At 47.2% G+C, this 19,613-nt stretch overlaps 1 protein-coding gene across 1 annotated transcript in view; it reads left to right on the forward strand.

Annotated features, from left to right (window-relative positions):
* RYR3 (ryanodine receptor 3) overlaps positions 1-19,613 on the forward strand; it is a 393,437-nt gene that overhangs the window by 287,008 nt on the left and 86,816 nt on the right. The window contains exons 55-65 of the mRNA XM_054715636.1: positions 4,297-4,386; positions 5,259-5,405; positions 5,582-5,644; positions 6,716-6,791; positions 6,901-7,024; positions 10,768-10,883; positions 11,476-11,543; positions 12,423-12,544; positions 16,883-16,932; positions 17,334-17,394; positions 19,197-19,435. Of these exons, the coding sequence (XP_054571611.1) occupies positions 4,297-4,386; positions 5,259-5,405; positions 5,582-5,644; positions 6,716-6,791; positions 6,901-7,024; positions 10,768-10,883; positions 11,476-11,543; positions 12,423-12,544; positions 16,883-16,932; positions 17,334-17,394; positions 19,197-19,435 (1,156 nt within the window). The remainder of the gene's footprint in view (positions 1-4,296; positions 4,387-5,258; positions 5,406-5,581; positions 5,645-6,715; positions 6,792-6,900; positions 7,025-10,767; positions 10,884-11,475; positions 11,544-12,422; positions 12,545-16,882; positions 16,933-17,333; positions 17,395-19,196; positions 19,436-19,613) is intronic.

Here is a 19,613-nt window from a genome sequence, read left to right on the forward strand (position 1 = left end):
GAAATCTGCCTGACGTGTCTAAGTGACAGGCTGGCCAGACCGAGAGCATTCATTATTTCTGAGCAGCACTCTCCCAGGGTTGGTGGAGGTCAGAGAAATAGGCGGAAGAAGCTGCAGGTTCTGCTTTCTGTATTTCTCTCAAGAAGACCATCGATTCTGTGAGTGTTCACTTCTTCCTCAACATTGCATTCCCTGGAGTTTGCACCCAAGTACGTGCTCACATGTGTTCGACCTAAATGCTTAATACAGGGTGGGAGACTTTTATTACATTTTCTCTTGGACATTTTTTTCATTTTTGGAAAAGGGAAAATGAAATTAAAAGCCTTACCCCTGCATTTTGCCAAGAGACTGGATTTTATTCTAGGGGGGCGGATACACATCTTCCCATGGCAGGCGGCAGCATAAGTCCCAGACTCTCCCTTATTAATAAGCCGGTCCATCTGGTGTTTAAAATTCCTCACCACATGAGGTCAGCCTGCTTAATGCGTATAATTGCTCTGTCAGCCCTTTAATGCTGGCGGGAGAGTGAGAGGAATGTGCCAAAGACGTCCAGGATTCCTGGGGACGGCCAGCTAAGGGTTGGGGCCATTGCTCAGCTGCAGCTTCAGCGTGAAGCCAAGGAGCAAGCCCACAGTGGGGCCACAGAAACCATCTCCATGCCACGTGCCCTGGAGAGGGACACCTTGCACCACTGGCTCAACCTTGGAATGGTCTGGGCTCAGCTTCTATTCTTCCATCATCCCTGTTGGGGGCCGATGATCACAACAATCATTGTAATTGTAGAATGGGCCAATACCTCATAGTTCGAGAGCAGGGGTTGGCTAAACTATTCTGTAAAAGGCCAGATAGTGGACATTTTAGGCTTTGTGGCCAGAGAGTCTCTGTTGCAACTGCTCATCTCTGCCATCACAGTACAGAAGCAGCCACAGATGTTGCATAGATGAAGGCGCATGCCTGGGCCCAGAAAAACTGTGTTTATGGAACAGATGGTTGGCCAGACTTGGCCCAAGGGTTATAGCTGGCTGACCCTTGCTCTAGAGCATCTGTATTTTCTCAGCACTCGTTGCATATGCCATTGGGCCAGCTTGTAGAAGAGGGAAATGTGGCCCTCCATCAGTCCATGGCCACGGCCCATCCATCACTAAGCCATGTGGATTTACCTCCTTAGTCTCTTCTCAGTGCAAATCCGTCTCTGGCCACACCCCAGGGCTGTAGTCCGAGCTGCCGTCCTCTTTTGCCCAGACGGTTGTGATGATCTCCTAACTAGTGTCCCCTCGAGCATTTTCCCAGCCCGCCCTGCACACTGCAGGCAAGTGACAGCTTCAGTGTGCGGATCCGGTCATATCCTACCACTGTTCTCCATCACAGCCCCTTCTCCTTGCTAACATTCCTTAACAGCTTCTAATTATTTTTAATATAAAGGTCAAAATCTTTAATGTGGCCTGATAGGCACAGCCTAATCTGGCTTCTACTACCATCTCTAGCATCACCTCTCCTTTCACCCTCTGCCCTCCGGCCACATCCCCTTCTTTCTACCCACTGCCCACCACACACACACACACACACACACACACACACACACACTGAACACATGCATACACATGCACTCACATGTACACATACGTGCCTGAAACCCTCCTCAATCTGAGCCAGGTGCCCATCTGCATTCAGACACATGCACACACCATTCATCAGCTCATCCTGCAAATACCCGTCCACATGTGAATTCCTGGGATGCCTCCTTCCCAGATGTCTCAGACATTAGCCCTCTTGACACTTTGTTCTTTTCCATCATAGTATTTCCCTTTACATAGTTATACTTACAACAGCTATACATTTATGCCAGTTATCAACTATACATTTACTGGTTTAGTATTTGATTACTCTCTCTTCACTAGACTGTAAGCCTCACATTTGCAAGGAAACATATTTGTCCACCAATGCCGAAACCGATTTGGCTCAGTGGATAGAGCGTCGGCCTGCGGACTCAAGGGTCTCAGGTTCGATTCTGGTTAAGGGCATGTACCTTGGTTGTGGGCACATCCCCAGTAGGGGAGTGTGCAAGAGGCAGCTGATCGATGTTTCTCACTCATCGATGTTTCAAACTCTCCCTCTCTCTTCCTCTCTGTAAAAAATCAATAAAATATATTTTTTTTAAAAAAAGAAACATATTTGTCCACCATTGGCAGATGGGCATCAATTATCTAACAAGAAAAAGAATATTTTCCCTGTCCTCAAGAATTCTACAGTCTTGCCCTGACCGGTTTGGCTCAGTGGATAGAGCGTCGGCCTGCGGACTGAAGGGTCCCAGGTTCGATTCCGGTCAAGGGCATGTACCTTGGTTGCGGGCACATCCCCAGTAGGGGCTGTGCAGGAGGCAGCTGATCGATGTTTCTCTCTCATCGATGTTTCTGACTCTCTATCCCTCTCCCTTCCTCTCTGTAAAAAAAAAAAAAAAAAAAAAAAAAAAGAATTCTACAGTCTTACAGAGACCAGACTGGTGGCTGCCAGCGGGGAGGGGAGGTGGGACACTGTGTGAAAGAGGTAAAGGGATTAAGAAATACAAATCAGTAGTTACAAAATAGTCATGGATGTAAAATAGAGCATTGGGAATATAGTCAATAATATTGCAATAACAATGTGTGGTGCCAGGTGGGTACTGGAAACATCAGAGGGACTACTTTGAAAAGTATATAATTGCCTAACCACTATGCTGTACACCTGAAATCAATACAAAATAACACTGACAGTAAACTATAACTGAAAAAACTTTTTAATAAATAAATTAAAAATAAAAGAACCCTACAGTATTGTGGGAGAAACAGAATAAATCAGCCATGGTGGCACAGGGTGTCCACTGCTGTGATGGGCATGAGCACAGCGTTAGCGCACACAGGAGGAGTCCCTAATCCCGTCATGGGGGTCCCGGGACACTTCCTCGAGCTGGTGACACCTACAGTAAGTGGTAAAGGACAGGTAGTTGTTCGGGCACAGGACAGCAAGTGTATTGCAAGCTATGGGGGCAGCAGGTACAGATCTAGAGAAGCCAGAGAGAGTGTGGTGGCTTTAGGGAACCCTAGTTCAATATGGCAGGACATGGAGTCGGGCAGGGAAAGAATGGTGAGATGAGTCTAGACAGTCAATGAGTTCTTTGCTATAGCATTAAAGGCCAGAAAGTGTTTGCATTTTGCCATGATGGCAGCTGGGAACCAGAAAATTTTAACATCACCGGTTGGGTGTGATTTTATAGAGCTCATCTAGCAGTGCTGTAGAAAATGGGTCGGAGAGGTGGTGGACTGGAGGCAGGGGTCCTGTGTAAGAAGCTGGTGCAGTAACCCAGGTGATGGCTGGCGGTGGCCTGATCTAAAATCCTGGCAGGAGATGGGAGGGGGAACCATGTGAGAAGATGCAGAGAAAGAGGGGCAACGATTCTCACATTTCTGGCTCAGAAAGTGAGTGTAAGCTGGTGCCATTCCCTGAGGTCGAGGGAACCCCAGAGGAGGAGCCATTTAGAAAAGTAAAATGCAGGTTCTGTGCAGGCATGCTGGAGGAACCTGTGGAAACATGGAAGCAGAGCTTAGGTAGGTTTGGAAATTAGGAGAGACATCTGGGCTGGACATACTGAGTCCTCATATGGACTGTGGGCTTTGATCGGATCACCCGGGGAGAGTGTGCCCTGTGAGAAGGGACAGAACCTTGAGACATATGCACGTTCACAAGTGGGCAGCCAGGAGTCTTTAAGCTGTGAGGTTACGGAAGCCAGGGACTCGTGCTTGCCTCTGTGCCTACGGTCCCTAGGACAGAATCTGGTACCTACAGTAGAAGGCATGCAAACAATGTTTGTTGAGTGACTCTTGAAATTCTTAAACTTCTGTGATTCCCTGCAATGCTCCAGTTTTGCTATGGGGTTGGCGGACAGGGGTGCAGTGGCCAGCGTGTCCCGTCCTCACAGGCCTTTAGCCTTGACTTCTGTCCCTGCCTGAGAACCTGGCACACTGCGAGAGCATTGTTCTCGGGTCTTTTGAAACCCTTCTGTCTGTCGTGAGCCTGAAACACAAGCGAGTCAGTGGAAGGGACAGCAGCTAAAACAAGAAGAAATGAAGGAGCAGAGTTCAACATTCAGGGGCAGAGAGCCTGACAGCCTTCATGGATCCATTAGACGTTTTGTGGGGGCAATTTCCAAGCTCTGTCACCCTCCATTATTCCACTCATTCAGTGAAGATAGAAGCTGGGATGAGGGTCACATAGCGGGGCTCCTTGGGTGCCAAGGATATTGAAGTGAGAACCTTTCTGCAGAGTCAGAGCGGGTGGAAATATGGAATTTCCCTGGACGAGAACGTGAAGACCCATCCACTGATAAGGCCTTTCAAGACCTTGACGGAGAAGGTAAGGAGTAGGCCTCAGGTCACACTGCGGGGCTTCTGGTGTCCTGCCCTGGAGACAGTGTCAGAGGAGGTCCGGGTACATTCACCCTCAGCTCCTTAGAGACTTTCAAACGCAGTCAACTCCTCAGGGACTCACCAGCAGGCACCACCCGGGACGCCTGCAGGTCAGCCCCTGGTCTGTTCTTAGGCTCTGAGAGCCCTTTGGAGAGAGAAGCAAGCAGAGCTCAGCACTTAGAGGCTGAGCCAAATGCATTTGTAGGCCACTTGCAGCTGAACTAGGAAGGCTTTTGTTCGATTGTTGAGGCGGGGAGAGGGGCGATGGGAGATAATCAGGGAAGATAATAGGAGTAGAGAAGAGAGTCCCCAAGGAAATACGCAGGTCTCTTGGGTTTTTTTAAACTAAGATACGGGGATCAGCGTACAGGGTTCTCGGTACACGTTAGGCCTGGGGTCACACGTAAAGGGCGGCATCCGTACCTTGTGTGCATATTGACCACCTGTGAAGCTTTGAAGAAAATTCTCAATCTCAGAAACTCTGTTTCCCAAGCTCCAAGGAGAGCTTTGGCAGATGCGTTCTGGCGAGTCCCCTCTTAACCAGCTACTAGAATGAAAGAATTAACTCTCTGTTCTTGCTCCTCTTTATCGCCAGCCTGTGGGTGATGTCTGGGGGCAGGAGACTGTGAGGTTTTATATTTCAAAACACCAGAAAGACTGCATGCTTCGGTGGGGTGCCGCGGAGGGATTCTGAGCTAGGGGGAGGACCCTGGAACCAGTTAGCACCCCCTCCATCATGGGACCCACTTCCACAGGGAGACAGGCCAGGCAGAGTGCTGGGCGTGCCTGCAAAGCTCTACTGCTCCAATTTTCTTCCAGGAGAAGGAAATCTATCGCTGGCCAGCCAGAGAGTCCCTGAAAACCATGCTGGCTGTGGGCTGGACTGTGGAAAGGACCAAAGAAGCAGAAGCCCTAGTTCAACAACGGGAAAACGAGAAGCTTCGAAGCGTGTCCCAGGCCAGCCAGGTATGACGGACACCACTGGGCCCGCCTTGGTAAGCCCTCCTGGAGGGTTCCCAGGCCAGGACCACCCATAGGGAGCCCTGGGGGTCTCTGGGATCCATCTCTGGCGGCTGATGGGATGCTGGTGAGAATAAGGAGAACAACGGCAAACCCCGGTCATTCTGCCTGTGCTTCCCTAGGGCAACAGCTACAGCCCCGCCCCGCTGGACCTCTGCAACGTGGCGCTCTCCAGGGAGCTGCAGGTCAGTGTCCCTGCCTCCAGGACAGCACAGCTTGCTTGCTAAAGCCCCCAAGTGCAGAATATATTGCTCTCCCAAGAGGTTGTTGTGTTTTAAAGAATAAGAAGAAGGGGGAAATGCCTAGAACATCTCACCACTAAAATATAAACCTTGAAAGGGGGCACATTGGGCAGAGGCCACAGGGAAGGGCTCAGCAGAAGTAAGCAACCATCTAAGAAGGTGAGGCTTTGTACTTCGACCAGGGACATCCTAACAGGTAATCACTCAACAAAAGGAAGAACAAGTTACTGTTTCAAAACCCACAATAGAATTGATAATAGCTAGGCAAAAATCTGTGCCAAGACCCCTGGGCGGGGGTGCTTTCCTAGTCCCAGTAGGTCCCCCCAACCATGAGGACACTTGCATATCCCATAGCAGATTCACTTGAGTTCCCAGAAGGTGCAGACAGGCAATCGAGTAGGACTTGGGCACGTACACCAAGAAGATGAAATTAAGGGCCTTAAGCTGCCTCCTCCCAGTCCTGCCCTCCTGCACACACTGCAAGGCGTGACCGGCCCCAGCCAGGGGCCATTGCTCCCTCAGACCAACCCTTTGGCTTTAGAGAAAGATTTTTTCCAAAGTGCACATTCGAGGTCACTGTTTCATGAACCTTATAGAAAGAATTCTATCTGGGAAATCTAATTTGCAGTAGTCTTCCCCAAGACATGACTATTTTTAGTTTGCTAAGCTAAAGGCTTTCAGGGATTCTAGACTTTTCCTTCACCCGCACTTCCAGCTCTCAAATCTCAGGTCCTATGACAGATCAAGTGCCACCAAAATGCACTTCCAGATGGAAATGTGTGTCTCTCGTGAATGCATCAAACCACCAGGATAATAAGTTATAAGGAAAAGGCAGAATCCGGAACTGTTTTCTGTTGTATGGGAAAATATAAAACTGATGAGGTGCCGAAGCACAGACTAATGTACCATTAGCATTTGGTAGAGCTCTGCCCCCCAGGCTGCCTGAAAAGCCTGGCAGGCATGAGCCCGTTTTCTTGCTTTCTCTCTGACGGTCCTCTGTCTGGTGGGACACAGGGGATGGTGGAGGTTATAGCTGAGAACTATCACAACATCTGGGCCAAGAAGAAGAAGCTGGAGCTGGAGAGCAAAGGTGAGCCTGGTTCCCAACCTCCCCCGAAGGTGAGCTGGGGCAGGTGTGCTTCCCCAGAAGTGCAAAGGAAGGGCCAAATATGTTGTCATCTCTCACTTTAACAACCCAGGTGGTGGCAGTCACCCTCTTTTGGTTCCATATGACACCTTGACTGCCAAGGAGAAGTCTAGGGACCGAGAGAAGGCACAGGACCTGTTTAAATTTCTCCAAGTGAATGGCATCGTGGTTTCTAGGTAAGTCATCTTCCAGGTGATGTTAGCGCGGCTGGGCGGGCTTGGAGGTGTGGTCTCCCTCTCTGGGTATTTAATAACCTGCCTACAGAATGGGTCAGAGCAAGGATAGTGGGTGTCTTTGAAAAAACAAAACAAAACACAATTTTATTTTGCAGGATGAAGCCCTCTTTCATGATATAACAGGACCAATCAATATTAATTTTAAAAATCAGTTACAGAACAATATAAACTAACAAGCAAAACAGAAACAGGCTCATATACACAAAGAACAGACTGAAAGTGGCCAGAGGAGAGGGGGTTGGGGAACTGGGTGAAAAGGGTGAAGGGACTGAGAAGTACAAATTGTTAGTTACAAAATAGTTACAGGGACCTAAAGTGTAGCATAGGGGATGTAGTCAATGATCCTATCTAATAAATAGGGAATATGCTAATTGACCATCACACCCTCACAAGATGGCAGTGCCCACAGCCAATAAAGAGGTAATATGTTAATTGACTGCCATGCCCTCACAAGATGGCGGGGCCCACAGCCACAAGATGGTGGTGCCCAGTCCCCTCAGCCCCGCCTCATCCAGCCTCAGATCCCCAGTCCCCTCAGCCCTGCCTCATCCAGCCAGAGTCCCCCAGTCCCCTCAGCCCCACCTCACCCAGTCCCCACAGCATCCAGCCTCAGTCCCCCAGTCCCCTCAGCCCTGCAGGGAAAGGCAGTTGGGGGCGATCATGCTGGCAGGGGAGCAGTTAGGCATCAATCAGGCCGGCAGGGGAGCTATTAGGGGGCTATCAGGCTGGCAGGCAGAGTGGTTAGGGGCAATCAGGTAGGCAGGCAAGTGAGTGGTTAGGAGCCAGCAGTCCCAGATTGTGAGAGGGTGTCCGAGGGGTCCCAGATTGGAGAGGGTGCAGGCTGGGCTGAGGGACACCCCTGTCCCCCCACTCCCACCCCACCCCCGTGCACAAATTTCATGCACCAGGCCTCTAGTATTGGAATAACTATCTATGCGGCCAGGTGGCTAATGGAAATATCAGGAGGAACACTTTGTATATGACTCTCTAAGCACTATGTGATACATCTGAAACGAATGCAAAATAATATTGAATGTAAATAGTAATGGAAAAATATTTTAATAAAATAGAAAAAAATTCATTTACAGCAGAGTCATGACAAATTATACATATACACCATAAACATTTCATTGTAACTTAAAACATGTAAATATGCAGTCATTCACAAGTCTTGGGCCCTAGGCCAGGCCTTTCTGCGTATGCTTCCCCATTGATTGCGGTAATAAACCACATCCATTGTGCATCCTCAGAGCTCTGCAATCATGGCTTTTCTTTAAAGCAGCGAGACTTAAGGCACATGCTAAACAATGGAAGTTCAGTATTCTTCTAGGTGTTTTGGTTTTGGTTTTTATTTCCTCCCCTATCTTTTACAGTTTTCTCACCCATACCTACTTTAAAATCTATGTATTTGGCCCTGGCTGGGTGGCTCAGTTGGTTAGAGTATCATCCTGTACACCAAAAGGTTGTGGGTTCTATCCTTGGTCAGGGTGCATATGGGAGGCAACCAATCATTGTGTGTGTCTCTCTCTCTCTCTCTCTCTCTCTCTCCTCCTCTTCCTATCTTTTTTCTTCTCCCTGCCTTTTCCTCTCTCTCTCTCTCTCTCTCTCTCTCTCTCTCTCTCTCTCTCTCTCTCTCTCCTCCTCTTCCTATCTTTTTTCTTCTCCCTGCCTTTTCCTCTCTCTCTCTCTCTCTCTCTCTCTCTCTCTCTCTCAAATCAAAAAGCAGATCCTCAGGTGAGGATTAAAAAATATATACATACACATATGTATTTGGTTGCAATTTCAGGTCTTTGCAAAATATGCAACTTAGTTCTCATAGAATCAACAGTTCTCTTGACACTTTCATTTTGTTGTTTTATATACTATTTAATTAAGTTACATAACAATAATAGTAAGCATCAGTGATGTTTTATCTCAAACTTAGGTTTGTCAGAATTATCTAGGTGAATGTTTTATATGAGAATGGTCTTGGCTGCTTATGTCTTAAAAGAAGAACCTGTTTTCCCGCTGGTCAAAGGCCAGTGGTGGCTGTGCTGCATGGGGACCTGTGTGCTGAGCACTTTGTGGAGTGAAAAGCAAGCCAGTGTTCCTATCTGATAGAGCCATTCCTCCTAAAAGAAATGTTTGCTGAGCCACCTGCTGTTTCTTTTCGTTTCCTACAGAATTTTGCTACTGAATAGCAGAAAACCAACTAAAAGCCTATACAAATATTTCAGTTATATCTCACATAAAAAAATAACTAAACGTATTTGCCATATTGTCGAACAGAAAAGGTCAGGCCACGGGAGACAGCCTCCAGGGAGGCATGTGAGAAAGGCTCCCATCGTCATTTTAATCCTGATCTTAACACCAAGAATGCGTACTGTGATTTGCTGATAAATCACTTGCTCACCGAAATGAAAAGTTCCTCTTTACTATAACCAACAAGAAAATCAAGGAAATAGAAGGGAAAAGAAGAAAGATAATTGAATTGGGGAAACATGTTCTAGTGGCCATTTACCATGGGCCAGAGCCTGTGGTGGGCACTTGGACATGTAGATGAGGAAGCGAGGTCCCTGACACCACCGAGAACTCCCGGTTTCTGCTACTCACAGCTCAGACCTGCTCCAACCTCAGCTTCCCCTCCCTCAGTGGCAGTCCCTTCTTCTGGTGCTCAAGCCAGAAACCTTGGCTCCTCTCTTTTTCTCCCAACCCACGTCCAATCCTTCAGGAAATTCTGATGGTTCTACCTGTAAGATAGCTAATATCTGATCACTTCTCACCACCTCCATGCTGTCATCATGATTGCTGAAAGAGCCTCCTACCTGGGCTCCGTGTTTCAACCCTTGTCCCCACAGTCAACTTCAAACCTAGCAACTAGAGTAACTCTGTTACAGTGTAAGTCATATCATGTCATTCCTCTATTCAAAGCTTTCAATAGCCTCCCATCTCGGAGCAAAAGCAAAATTCAAAGTATGGCACACAGGGCCCTAATGATTTAGTTCCCTGCCCACCTACACCCTCCTGATTGCCTGATCACTTCTATGCCATCCACACTGGCCTCTGCCATATGCCTTCAACTCAGCATGCATGCTCCCACTTCAGGACCTTTGCATCTCCGCTCCCTAAGATGCAAAGATCTTTCCCCAGATGTCCATAAGCACATTCTCTCACCTCCCTCAAGCCTTTACTCCGATATCCTGCACCCCATGAGAGCAGCACTGATTATTCTGTTTAAAACTGCAATCCGCTCTCCCGCACTTCTGACACTCTGGGGCCCCTTCATCCTGCTTTAATTTTTCTTTTCTTTTTTTTTCCACAAAACTTATAAACTTCAAGCATTCCATATAATTTATATCTTGTTTTCTATATTTTTGTCTATCTAAAGCTAGCATGTAAGTTCCAGGAGGGCAAGGGTTCTTGCTTGCTTCTCTGACTTATTCTCAGCTCACTATCTGTTGAATAAATTATAAAGATATGTTTGAAAAAATCTTTTCAGAAATTATTGTAGTATAGGTGTACCTGGAACTGCTCAGGGAGGCAGTTCCAGGTACAAAGGGAAATTAGTCAAATGAGTCGAGTCACTGAGCCAGAATAAGGATTCGCATTTGGAAAATGAAGTCAATGCAGGTAGGATTGCTGATGCACCAAAGTCACGTAGTTATCTCTGTTGCTTCCCGGGGTTTACCCGCTTCCAACCTTAGAGGTATGAAGGATATGGAGCTGGATGCCTCCTCCATGGAAAAGAGGTTTGCCTATAAATTTTTGAAGAAGATCCTGAAATATGTTGATTCTGCTCAAGAGTTTATTGCCCATTTGGGTAAGTATCTTTGCCATATGTCACAAACATGTATGCTCCTCGTAATATCTCATAATATCAAAGAATTTGATATTTCGTTATCCAGGAATGAGGCCCTCATACCGTAGCTGTTCATGATTCATTTAGGCATATGGTTCTGGGGAGGCAACAGTGGCAGAGATCCCTCCCCCACTCCACCTAACTTTAAAAAAATCAGTTTCATGCTGGTTTCCACATGCTGGGTTTGATTGAACTACTTGTCATTTTTTTCACATAACTTGTCCTATTTTAACTTTCCCTTTGTTTTGCTTTGAGACCATGGGCATATGACCTACCCTCTCTGAAGCTCCTTTCTCATCAATAACGTGGAGAAAGAGAAAATAATTATTTTTAATTAAAAAAAAAATGAGTGGAGAAAAGGATAGTGCAACAGCTTAGACAATTGACACAGGAAGAAACTAACCAGCACAACTGCGAAGTCCTTTGTAAAATAAAAGATACTTTGTCAAATGGCCTGTTCGTGGCCTTGAGAAAAGCTTCTCTGTTTTAAAACGCTGTGACTGGTTCTGGTTTTTTAACTCTGACCAACTTTGTGTCACTTGTGTCTTTGTAGAAGCCATTGTCATCAGTGGGAAAACTGAAAGGTCTCCCCATGACCAGGAGATCAAATTCTTTGCCAAAGTAAGTGCCTCTCTGTGCTTACCCAATTACTTTCTTCTTAGGATCCATACGGTTTAGGGTACAAGTTAAGCCGACCCCACAAAGATATCCAAAACTCCAATGGCTTCGATGAGACAGACATTTCTCATGTTTCTCTCCTGTGGAACATTCCCGAGGCAGGAAGGTGGTCCGAGGAGGCAGGCAGCCCACTCTGCTCCATGCATCACCCAGGGTCTCAGGCTCTTCTCTGATGCTCCACCGTCTCCTATGGTGCAGTCTGTGTCCGAGTGGTCCTAACCGGCTCACCTGTCCCACATCTGTGGGAAAAGGGGGAAGGGAGAGGGGAGGGCAAGCTGCTACTTTTTTAAAAGCTCTATCCCAATAGCTAGAACTTAGTCACTTTAGCCTCACCTAGCTAGAAGGGAGACTGGATAGTGCATTCTCCAGTTTGGTGACCTTGTGCCCAGCTGAAACACGGGGGTTTCTATTGCTAAGAGAATATGGAGGGATGAATCTGGGTGCCAGTAAGCAGTCTCTGCCAGACAGCCCCATTCAGAGGACTGACTGCATGGGCGGCCTTGGGTCAGCCGTGTTCTGAGAAGCAGTGATAGAATGTGCCAGGCTAGTATTGCTGGACCAGGTACCTGTTGGATGCCATGCCCAGGAAGTCATGTCTCATTGCAGGTGACCCACAGGACACCCCTAACAATGTTGACTTGGGTCTGTGCTCATTGGTGGCCTTATCCTTTCATACACACCAGGACCTCTGGGTTCAAGCATAGAAGAGGAAAATGTGTTAGAAGGCCACCGGTCAGAGGCCTTTGCTCACTGAGCATGAACTTTGTCAAAGGAAGGGCTTTGGCTGGCTTCCTAAAAGTTAACTTCTGGTGGGTTTTCCAGGTGCTCCTCCCGCTGGTTGACCAGTACTTCACCAATCACCGCCTCTACTTCCTGTCATCCCCACTGAAGCCCCTTAGCAGTAGCGGGTATGCCTCCCATAAGGAGAAAGAAATGGTGGCCAGGTGAGTCTACGCAAGAAAAAGAAGGTCCTGGTGCTGATGTGGTTTATATAAACCTCCAGATTCCTGGAGACTCAATGAGTCTTTTGGAGAAATGAACTGTATCCTGATGATTGGTGGCCCAGAGGTTTTAGTTATCACCTGTTTTTTAAAGTAATTTTATTCATATCTATGTACTAGAGGCCTGATGCACGAAATTCATGCAAGGGCCTTGGCCTTCACAGCCCCAGCTGCCTCAGCCCTCACAGCCCCAGCTTCGTCTGGAAAGTCATCTGGACAGTCAGTCCACTGTTTGGCTGTTCGGCCGTTCGGTCAATTTGCATATTACACTTTTATTATTATAGATTATTATATTATATATAGAAAAGTGCACTTTTTGGGGATTTTAGTAGGGCTAAGGGAAAATTTATATATCAGGTTAACTTCTATTCTGAAATAACATTTAGAAAAAGGTGAAGGTAATTCTCAAGCTTAAGAAAAGCAAACACACAACATTGAGAAGAAGCAGATTAATGCTGTGTTCAATCCCATTCTTATCAGGCCTTTTAAGCTTAAAATTTAGGAACAGATTCATATCTTACAAATTCTGGTGTGGACAATCTGAGATTTACAATCTAGAGCAACATAATTCAAGTTAAATTCTTAATAGGGAAACATTTTTCATCAAAAGCACCAGCCCTTGCCCAGCCAGCAAGGCTCAGTGGTTGAGCATCCACCTATGAACCAGGAGGTCACAGTTCAATTCCAGGGTTGCAGGTTAGATACCCAGTGTGGGGCATGCAGGAGGCAGCCAATCAATGATTCTCTCTCATCACTGATGTTTCTATCTCTCTCCCTCTCCCTTCCTCTCTTAAATCAATAAAAATGTTTATTTGTTTGTTTGCTTTTTTAAAAAAAGCACCACCCCCTTTACATGTTATGGGGCATAACATATGGATGCCTCAGCAGAGAAGAACAAAAGGGATGCTTCATGATCAGTCTCAGAGATGGACTCCACCATGCCTCAGGTTCTCTCTGTGTTTGATTTATGAATGACAAAGGAGAGTTACACTTATAAATGACAAAGAGTTAACCCTTTGCACTCGCTTGCTTTTTTCTCGATTCCTTTATTCTAATGCTAACCATGTCGAGTCACACTCAACATCTGAGTGCAAAAGGTTAAAGACTATAATGAAAGCAGATAATCAAATCCTTCCCTAGCATCCACTGATGGTGAACAGAGTACATAATCCTATCTAATAAAGAGGGAATATGCAAATTGACTGTCATGCCATAACAAAAATGGCTGCGCCCACAGCAGAGGCCGAGTTCCCGTAACGAGCCTTAATGAGCAATCAGCAGGGGACCCCCTGCCATGAGGCTTGACAGGGGACCTCAAGCTGCACCCCTGCCCTGGCGCCAGGCTGGGGGACCTCAGGCCACACCCCCCGCCCCAGTGCTGGGCCAGGCGATCTGAGGCCGCACCCGCCCCCTCCACCCAGTGTGGCTTGATGGGGCTGGGGCCAGCTGGGTCTGGATCTAGCCCAATGGTGGTGGGGCCGGCCAGGTCTGCATCTCACGTGATTTTGAGGCACACATGGGTGGGCGGGGACTTGACTCTGGTTCCTGTGGCGCGCCCCAGACTCTGACAGAAGGAAGATTTTCATATACGTTTTACTAATTTTCTTTTATCTCTGACACTTCCATTATAGAGAAAGGGCAAATAGCAATATTAAAATATTTCCTCTAATTAATCCCCTTTTAATGTGCACGAATTTCATGCACCAGGTCATTAGTACTAAATAAAGACCCAGCTATTAAGTATCAGCATCTTTGGGAAGATATTCAACATTAGGATTTAGCTAGCATTTATTAAACACACATGGCTAAGCAGTGAGCTTAATTTTTCATAGGAAGAGTGTGCCCACTCGGGTATCATTATCCCAGTGCTTTAAATTCTAAGAACACTGTGTATTATAATCTGCACTTTGCAGATGAGGAAACTGAGGTTTGGTCAGGTTGACACAGTGCCTAAAGCAACAGTGAGTAAGCTAGGGCAGGAATAAAGGCCCAGTCCTCTGTCCGGACCGAGTGTCATTTTCCCTGCACTGCCATTACTTAACCTCACTTGCTAAGAGAGGAAGAACTCGTGCTATCAAAATGGGATACCCTTGTAATCTACTGCTGGCCAGCGATTTCTAAATATTTTCAGGATGCACCCAGTGTATTTTGTAAGAAGTTAGGAAATTGAGGAGCAAAAATGAGATACTCAGGTACATCAACAGAGGGCAGGTGTGTCTGTTTTCTTCTATTTTTTTTAGGTTATTAATTCATGGAAATGTAACATTTGTTCAGCCAGGCACCATTTGTCACGGCTGGCATACAACCTGGAGCTGATCAGCCTTGCAAATAGCTCTCAGACCCGGCAGCGCCTGCCGCCCTCCGCATAGGCAGTGGTGCGCACTGCACCTGCTCACATTTCCAGACCCCTGCTGTTGGCATCCTTCGCCCCTGCCCCACCTCTTTTGCACCGAATGCTATTCACCAGGTTTTCCAGGCTCTCTCCTGGGTCCCTTTAATTTATCACCTTCAAATTCAGAGGGGACCTAGGCCTCTCATGACTCTGGGCTAAGGACAATGCTGCTGCTTAAATCATGGGCCCCCTAGGGGACAAGGAGGAGTCTGTGGAAGTTTTGGGCCCTGGCCTTGCTGGCCTGAGAAAGCACATCCATCCCACAGCAAGAGGAGCCATGTTAGCATTAGGATCAAACAGGAAACCATCTGCTTTAGCTAGAAAGGTGTTATTTTGTATGTATACAGAGCATGTGTTTATTTCACCAGAAATAAGAAAGCCCCTAATTCCAAAAGCTAGGGGCAGTGTGACTACTCTGTACTTACAGATGAGAAAACTGACACACTGACCACCATTAAGTGGCTTCACCCACAGCCCAGCTGGTCAGGACAGAACCACAGAACTCCCCTTCCTCCTGACGGCCCCCTTCCCTCAACTCTGTGAGTTATCAGATACCAGATACAGAGCGGGGGCGCGGGGGAACTCCGGGGGAAGAGATAAAAAGAAGCAGTCCAGATTTCATTTCACACTAGCTGGATGCCAAGTTTCTATGAACTCATTCTGAGTCCTCTTAAGCTCTAGGCTGGGGGTTCCAACTTATTTCCACTGCAGAAATAATGACTAACCATGAGGGACTTGGGCTGTGATTTCTAGGGGACATCCCTCAAGGCCCAGGGTGTTCACTGGAAACCACTGTAAGGTGAGCAAGTCTTCATCCCCACCCGACTCGGGAAGTATTTCTTCTCCGTTTGAGCTGTCCTCTGAAAGACTTCCACCCTGGGTGGGGCGTGGAGCCCGTGACAAGCTGTTGAATGAAACCAGCTCAGCCTCACCTTGGAGTACCAAGTGTTTTTATTCAGCCTTCCCTCTTTCTGTTCCTCCGGGAAGGGCTACTTTCTGAAAGGGTCGCCAGGTTGTCTAGTTGTGCTAGTGTCAGGTAGAATTCAGAGGCATCTCCTCCTACGAGCACAGACAACACAGGTCAAATGACAGCCTAGTGCCCCTACACAGGGTCCATCAGGGCCCATGGGCAGTGTGCTCAGAATCATCCATGGGCTCTTTTCCAGCTACCCAAGGCCCTCTCTTAGGCACTGTGGAAAGTAAAACAGTAGACACAGCTGGACCTCCAGGGCTTCCACGGCAGACAATATGGGCGGAAAGCGAGGATTAGGGACAGAAAGCACAAAAGCAGAGCAGATGGGCGTTCCTGGCCTCCAAGGACCCAGCTAGGGCAGCAACCCAGACAGGCCCATTGATGAATGGTAAACGACAAAGAAAAGCAATTTCTTACGTTTGGTGCTCCACACAGTATTGCTCATACCTGAACCATTAACATTCTTCCAGCGCCACCTTCCCGCCCATCTCCCAGCAAAGGGCTCACACCCCAGTGAAGGCTGCAGAATAGTTTGCCATCTATTGCAACAATGGAAAAATTATGTCTCCGTCCAGAACCCTTGTTTATCCCTGAATGTCATACAAATGAACATCATAGTACTCTATAGCAAGGGGTGGTTTGCAACAACCGGCTCACTGCAGAACACTCTATTCCAGAAGGCTTGTCCTCTGTAAGGTTGGAGCTGCCTACGAGGTGCCTTTCATGACTCTCCAACAAGACTACGAGAACCATGTGCTTTCCAGGTGTGGTCCAGAGGCTTGTTTGAGAAGAACTCAGTGCATCTTGCTAGAGTGCCATTCAGTGCTCTCTGTGTTACAGCATGGGGGGCAGAGGGAGGGACGAATTAATCCTTGAATCTCTGTGCGTCTCCGACTCATGCTCTCTTCTGCTTCAGCCTGTTCTGCAAACTTGCTGCTCTTGTTCGGCACAGGATTTCCCTCTTCGGTGAGTGAGACAGGTATTGCTAAAGGGTGCAATTCTTCTTGTGATTATCCTGAACTCACATTTTGGCTTTATTTGTGGCTCCTGCGGACAACCTGAGCCTGGGGACCAAGGTGTCGCCTTAATTTGCCATAGAAAATTAGTCTGAAGTATGATAAATGACCTCTCTATCCCTTAAACAGTTCAGATTTTCCACACCAATGAGTGTTTTAAGCTCTGCCTTCAACATCCATCCTAAAGCAATATGTCAGGCCAGAGATAAACGCATCATTCCTGCCCATAGGCCTGGCATGCTGTGTGTCGGTGGTTAATTATGCTGGGCTGTGGTTTGTGTGTATTGAGAAGGTTGTTTGAAAGATGGGTTGAATGGTTCAGGAAGTCACAATGATATTTTTTTATTTTAGGGAGCGATTCTACTACAATGGTGAGCTGCCTTCACATCTTAGCTCAGACACTGGACACAAGGTAAGTCTGCCCAGCTTTTCCAAACGTTTCTCAAGACTCCCTCTCTAACCCTCTCCTCTCACGCATGATTGTCCTGACAAGAAGACATGTCACTGCTCTGCAGGAGCTGGTGGGGGCGGGGTGGGGGACACAGGGAAAGATGATTCTCACCCTGGCGTTAGCACTCTCATTTCTCAGTTCACGTGGCAGAGGGCTACCACTGTGGTGTGTGCTGAACACTAAAAGCTGAGCATCTGGCCATTCTTGTCTTCTCTTCCTGAGAAGTTCATCTTTGAGAAGACAAAATAGATCATGTGGCACAGTGCCGTGCCACTCTGTACCTAATTCTCCACAAAAAAAGCAAGCGCTGCTGATGGGTGGCAAGGCCTAAGAGTCCTGGGGAGGGCAGCCACGGCACTCCGCAGCCGGAATGGCCCAGGGAGGAAATGCAGGATCGCAGACAGAGTTTGAGCCCATGGCCTGAGGGTCTGGTAGGAATGATGGCTGAACAGGAAAGAAGTCTTAAAAATACATGTAGTCGGATAATATAAATATTTTATATTTGATGAGATAAGAAAGAGAGAAGCCGTGGAAAGGACTGGCAGGAGCTTTCATTAGCACACTTGTGTGGAGCTCTTGTCAAAGACATACAGCCCGATGCAGCGGAGAGGTGCCAGCCTCGGAGTGGCCAGAAGAAAATCCACCACAAACTAAGGATGGTTACAAAAAAAAAAAAAAATCTCAGGGTTTTTTTAGGTTTTTGAGAGAAACAAATACATCGAGATATTAGGACAACACAACGTTTGCAAGATCAGACCAAAGCCTCCCAAGGGACTGAAATCCCTTGCAGGTGGGATGAGTGAGGGAACTTTTCTCCCAGAAACATGGAAGGCCTTGAGAGAGGGAGTCCACTTTTTAAAAAACGCAGGTCAGTGTGATCATCATTCCTGAGAAAACTGCAACTGGAAAGTCAGGAGGAGGATAGAAAGCTCATGACTACGTACAGGATAGGATCAAGCCTCACTGACTTTACGTCCTTGTTTTTACTTTTCTGGTTAGTTGGGTGATCATAAAAGCATAGGTAAAAAGCAGCTGTGCTTGTAGCAAGCCTGTCATCAGCTCATGAATAAGATGTAGACATGTGGAAAATAATAGATGATTTGTAGGCTTTGTTCCAATTCTAAGTTTTATAAAATGGTTTTTGAAGGAGGGCCGCAGATATCCATAGCTAATCTCCATGCCCACGTGCTTTTGAAGTGAATTAAGTTGTCTGTTTTAAAAGGGCTGGCTGTCCCTTTTCCTTCCCTCCTCCAAGTGAGGACACCCTGCAAGCTGTAGAAATCCACGCACCACTGGGCTTATTTCTTTGTTCTCTCTCAGCTCCAGCATCATAGGAGAGCGAATATTTCTCGCTAGGCCTTATCAAAGTTGCTTATCCCACAGTGAGCTGCAAAAAAAAAAAACTCCCCTCACTGTCCTTTTAATTAGATTTTTGCAGAAGTAGGTAGCCTGCTGTGACAGATACAGACACCAAGTGACCAATATCAGTTTCATTCTGAATCATCCTCTGTGTTTCCAGAGAGTTGAACACAAATTCCCTCAAACTGAGCACACCGTCCAGTGCTAGCCTTACTCTTAGGGACTGTGTGGTCCAGGTTCCTCCAGGCCGCTAACTACCCTCTCCATCTCTCCTGACCCGGTGTCATCGGGTGACTGGGGAGTCCAATGTCTGCCCAGTTTGCACTGCCGGTCACCAGTTTCAGGAAGAAGGTTGGCCAAAGCTTCGGGTAATGCTTCTGGTTTTGAACGTTGTTTGCTTACAGGACTGTCATGAAGTCAGGCTCAGAGCTGGTGAAGGCTGGGTTACGCGCATTCTTTGAAAATGCTGCGGAAGACTTAGAGAAGACTTCAGAAAACCTGAAGCTCGGGAAGTTCACCCATTCCAGAACGCAGATTAAAGGCGTCTCTCAAAATATTAACTACACCACGGTGGCGCTGCTCCCCATCCTCACGTCCATCTTTGAGCATGTGGCTCAGCACCAGTTCGGGGTGGATTTACTCTGTGAGTCAGATGCCGTGGATTCACATGCACATGGCCACAGACAGGAAGTGTGTGTGTGTGTGTGTGTGTGTGTGTGTGTGTGTGTGTGTGGCTCAGTCTCTGAGGTTGACCTTGAGGGAGGAGTAGAGAGAGAATCATTCCACACGTTTTCTTTTTATATTTAAAAATTAATTAGTAA

The sequence above is a fragment of the Eptesicus fuscus genome, chromosome 5, assembly GCF_027574615.1.
Source record: "Eptesicus fuscus isolate TK198812 chromosome 5, DD_ASM_mEF_20220401, whole genome shotgun sequence".
NCBI classification, from domain to species: domain Eukaryota; kingdom Metazoa; phylum Chordata; class Mammalia; order Chiroptera; family Vespertilionidae; genus Eptesicus; species Eptesicus fuscus.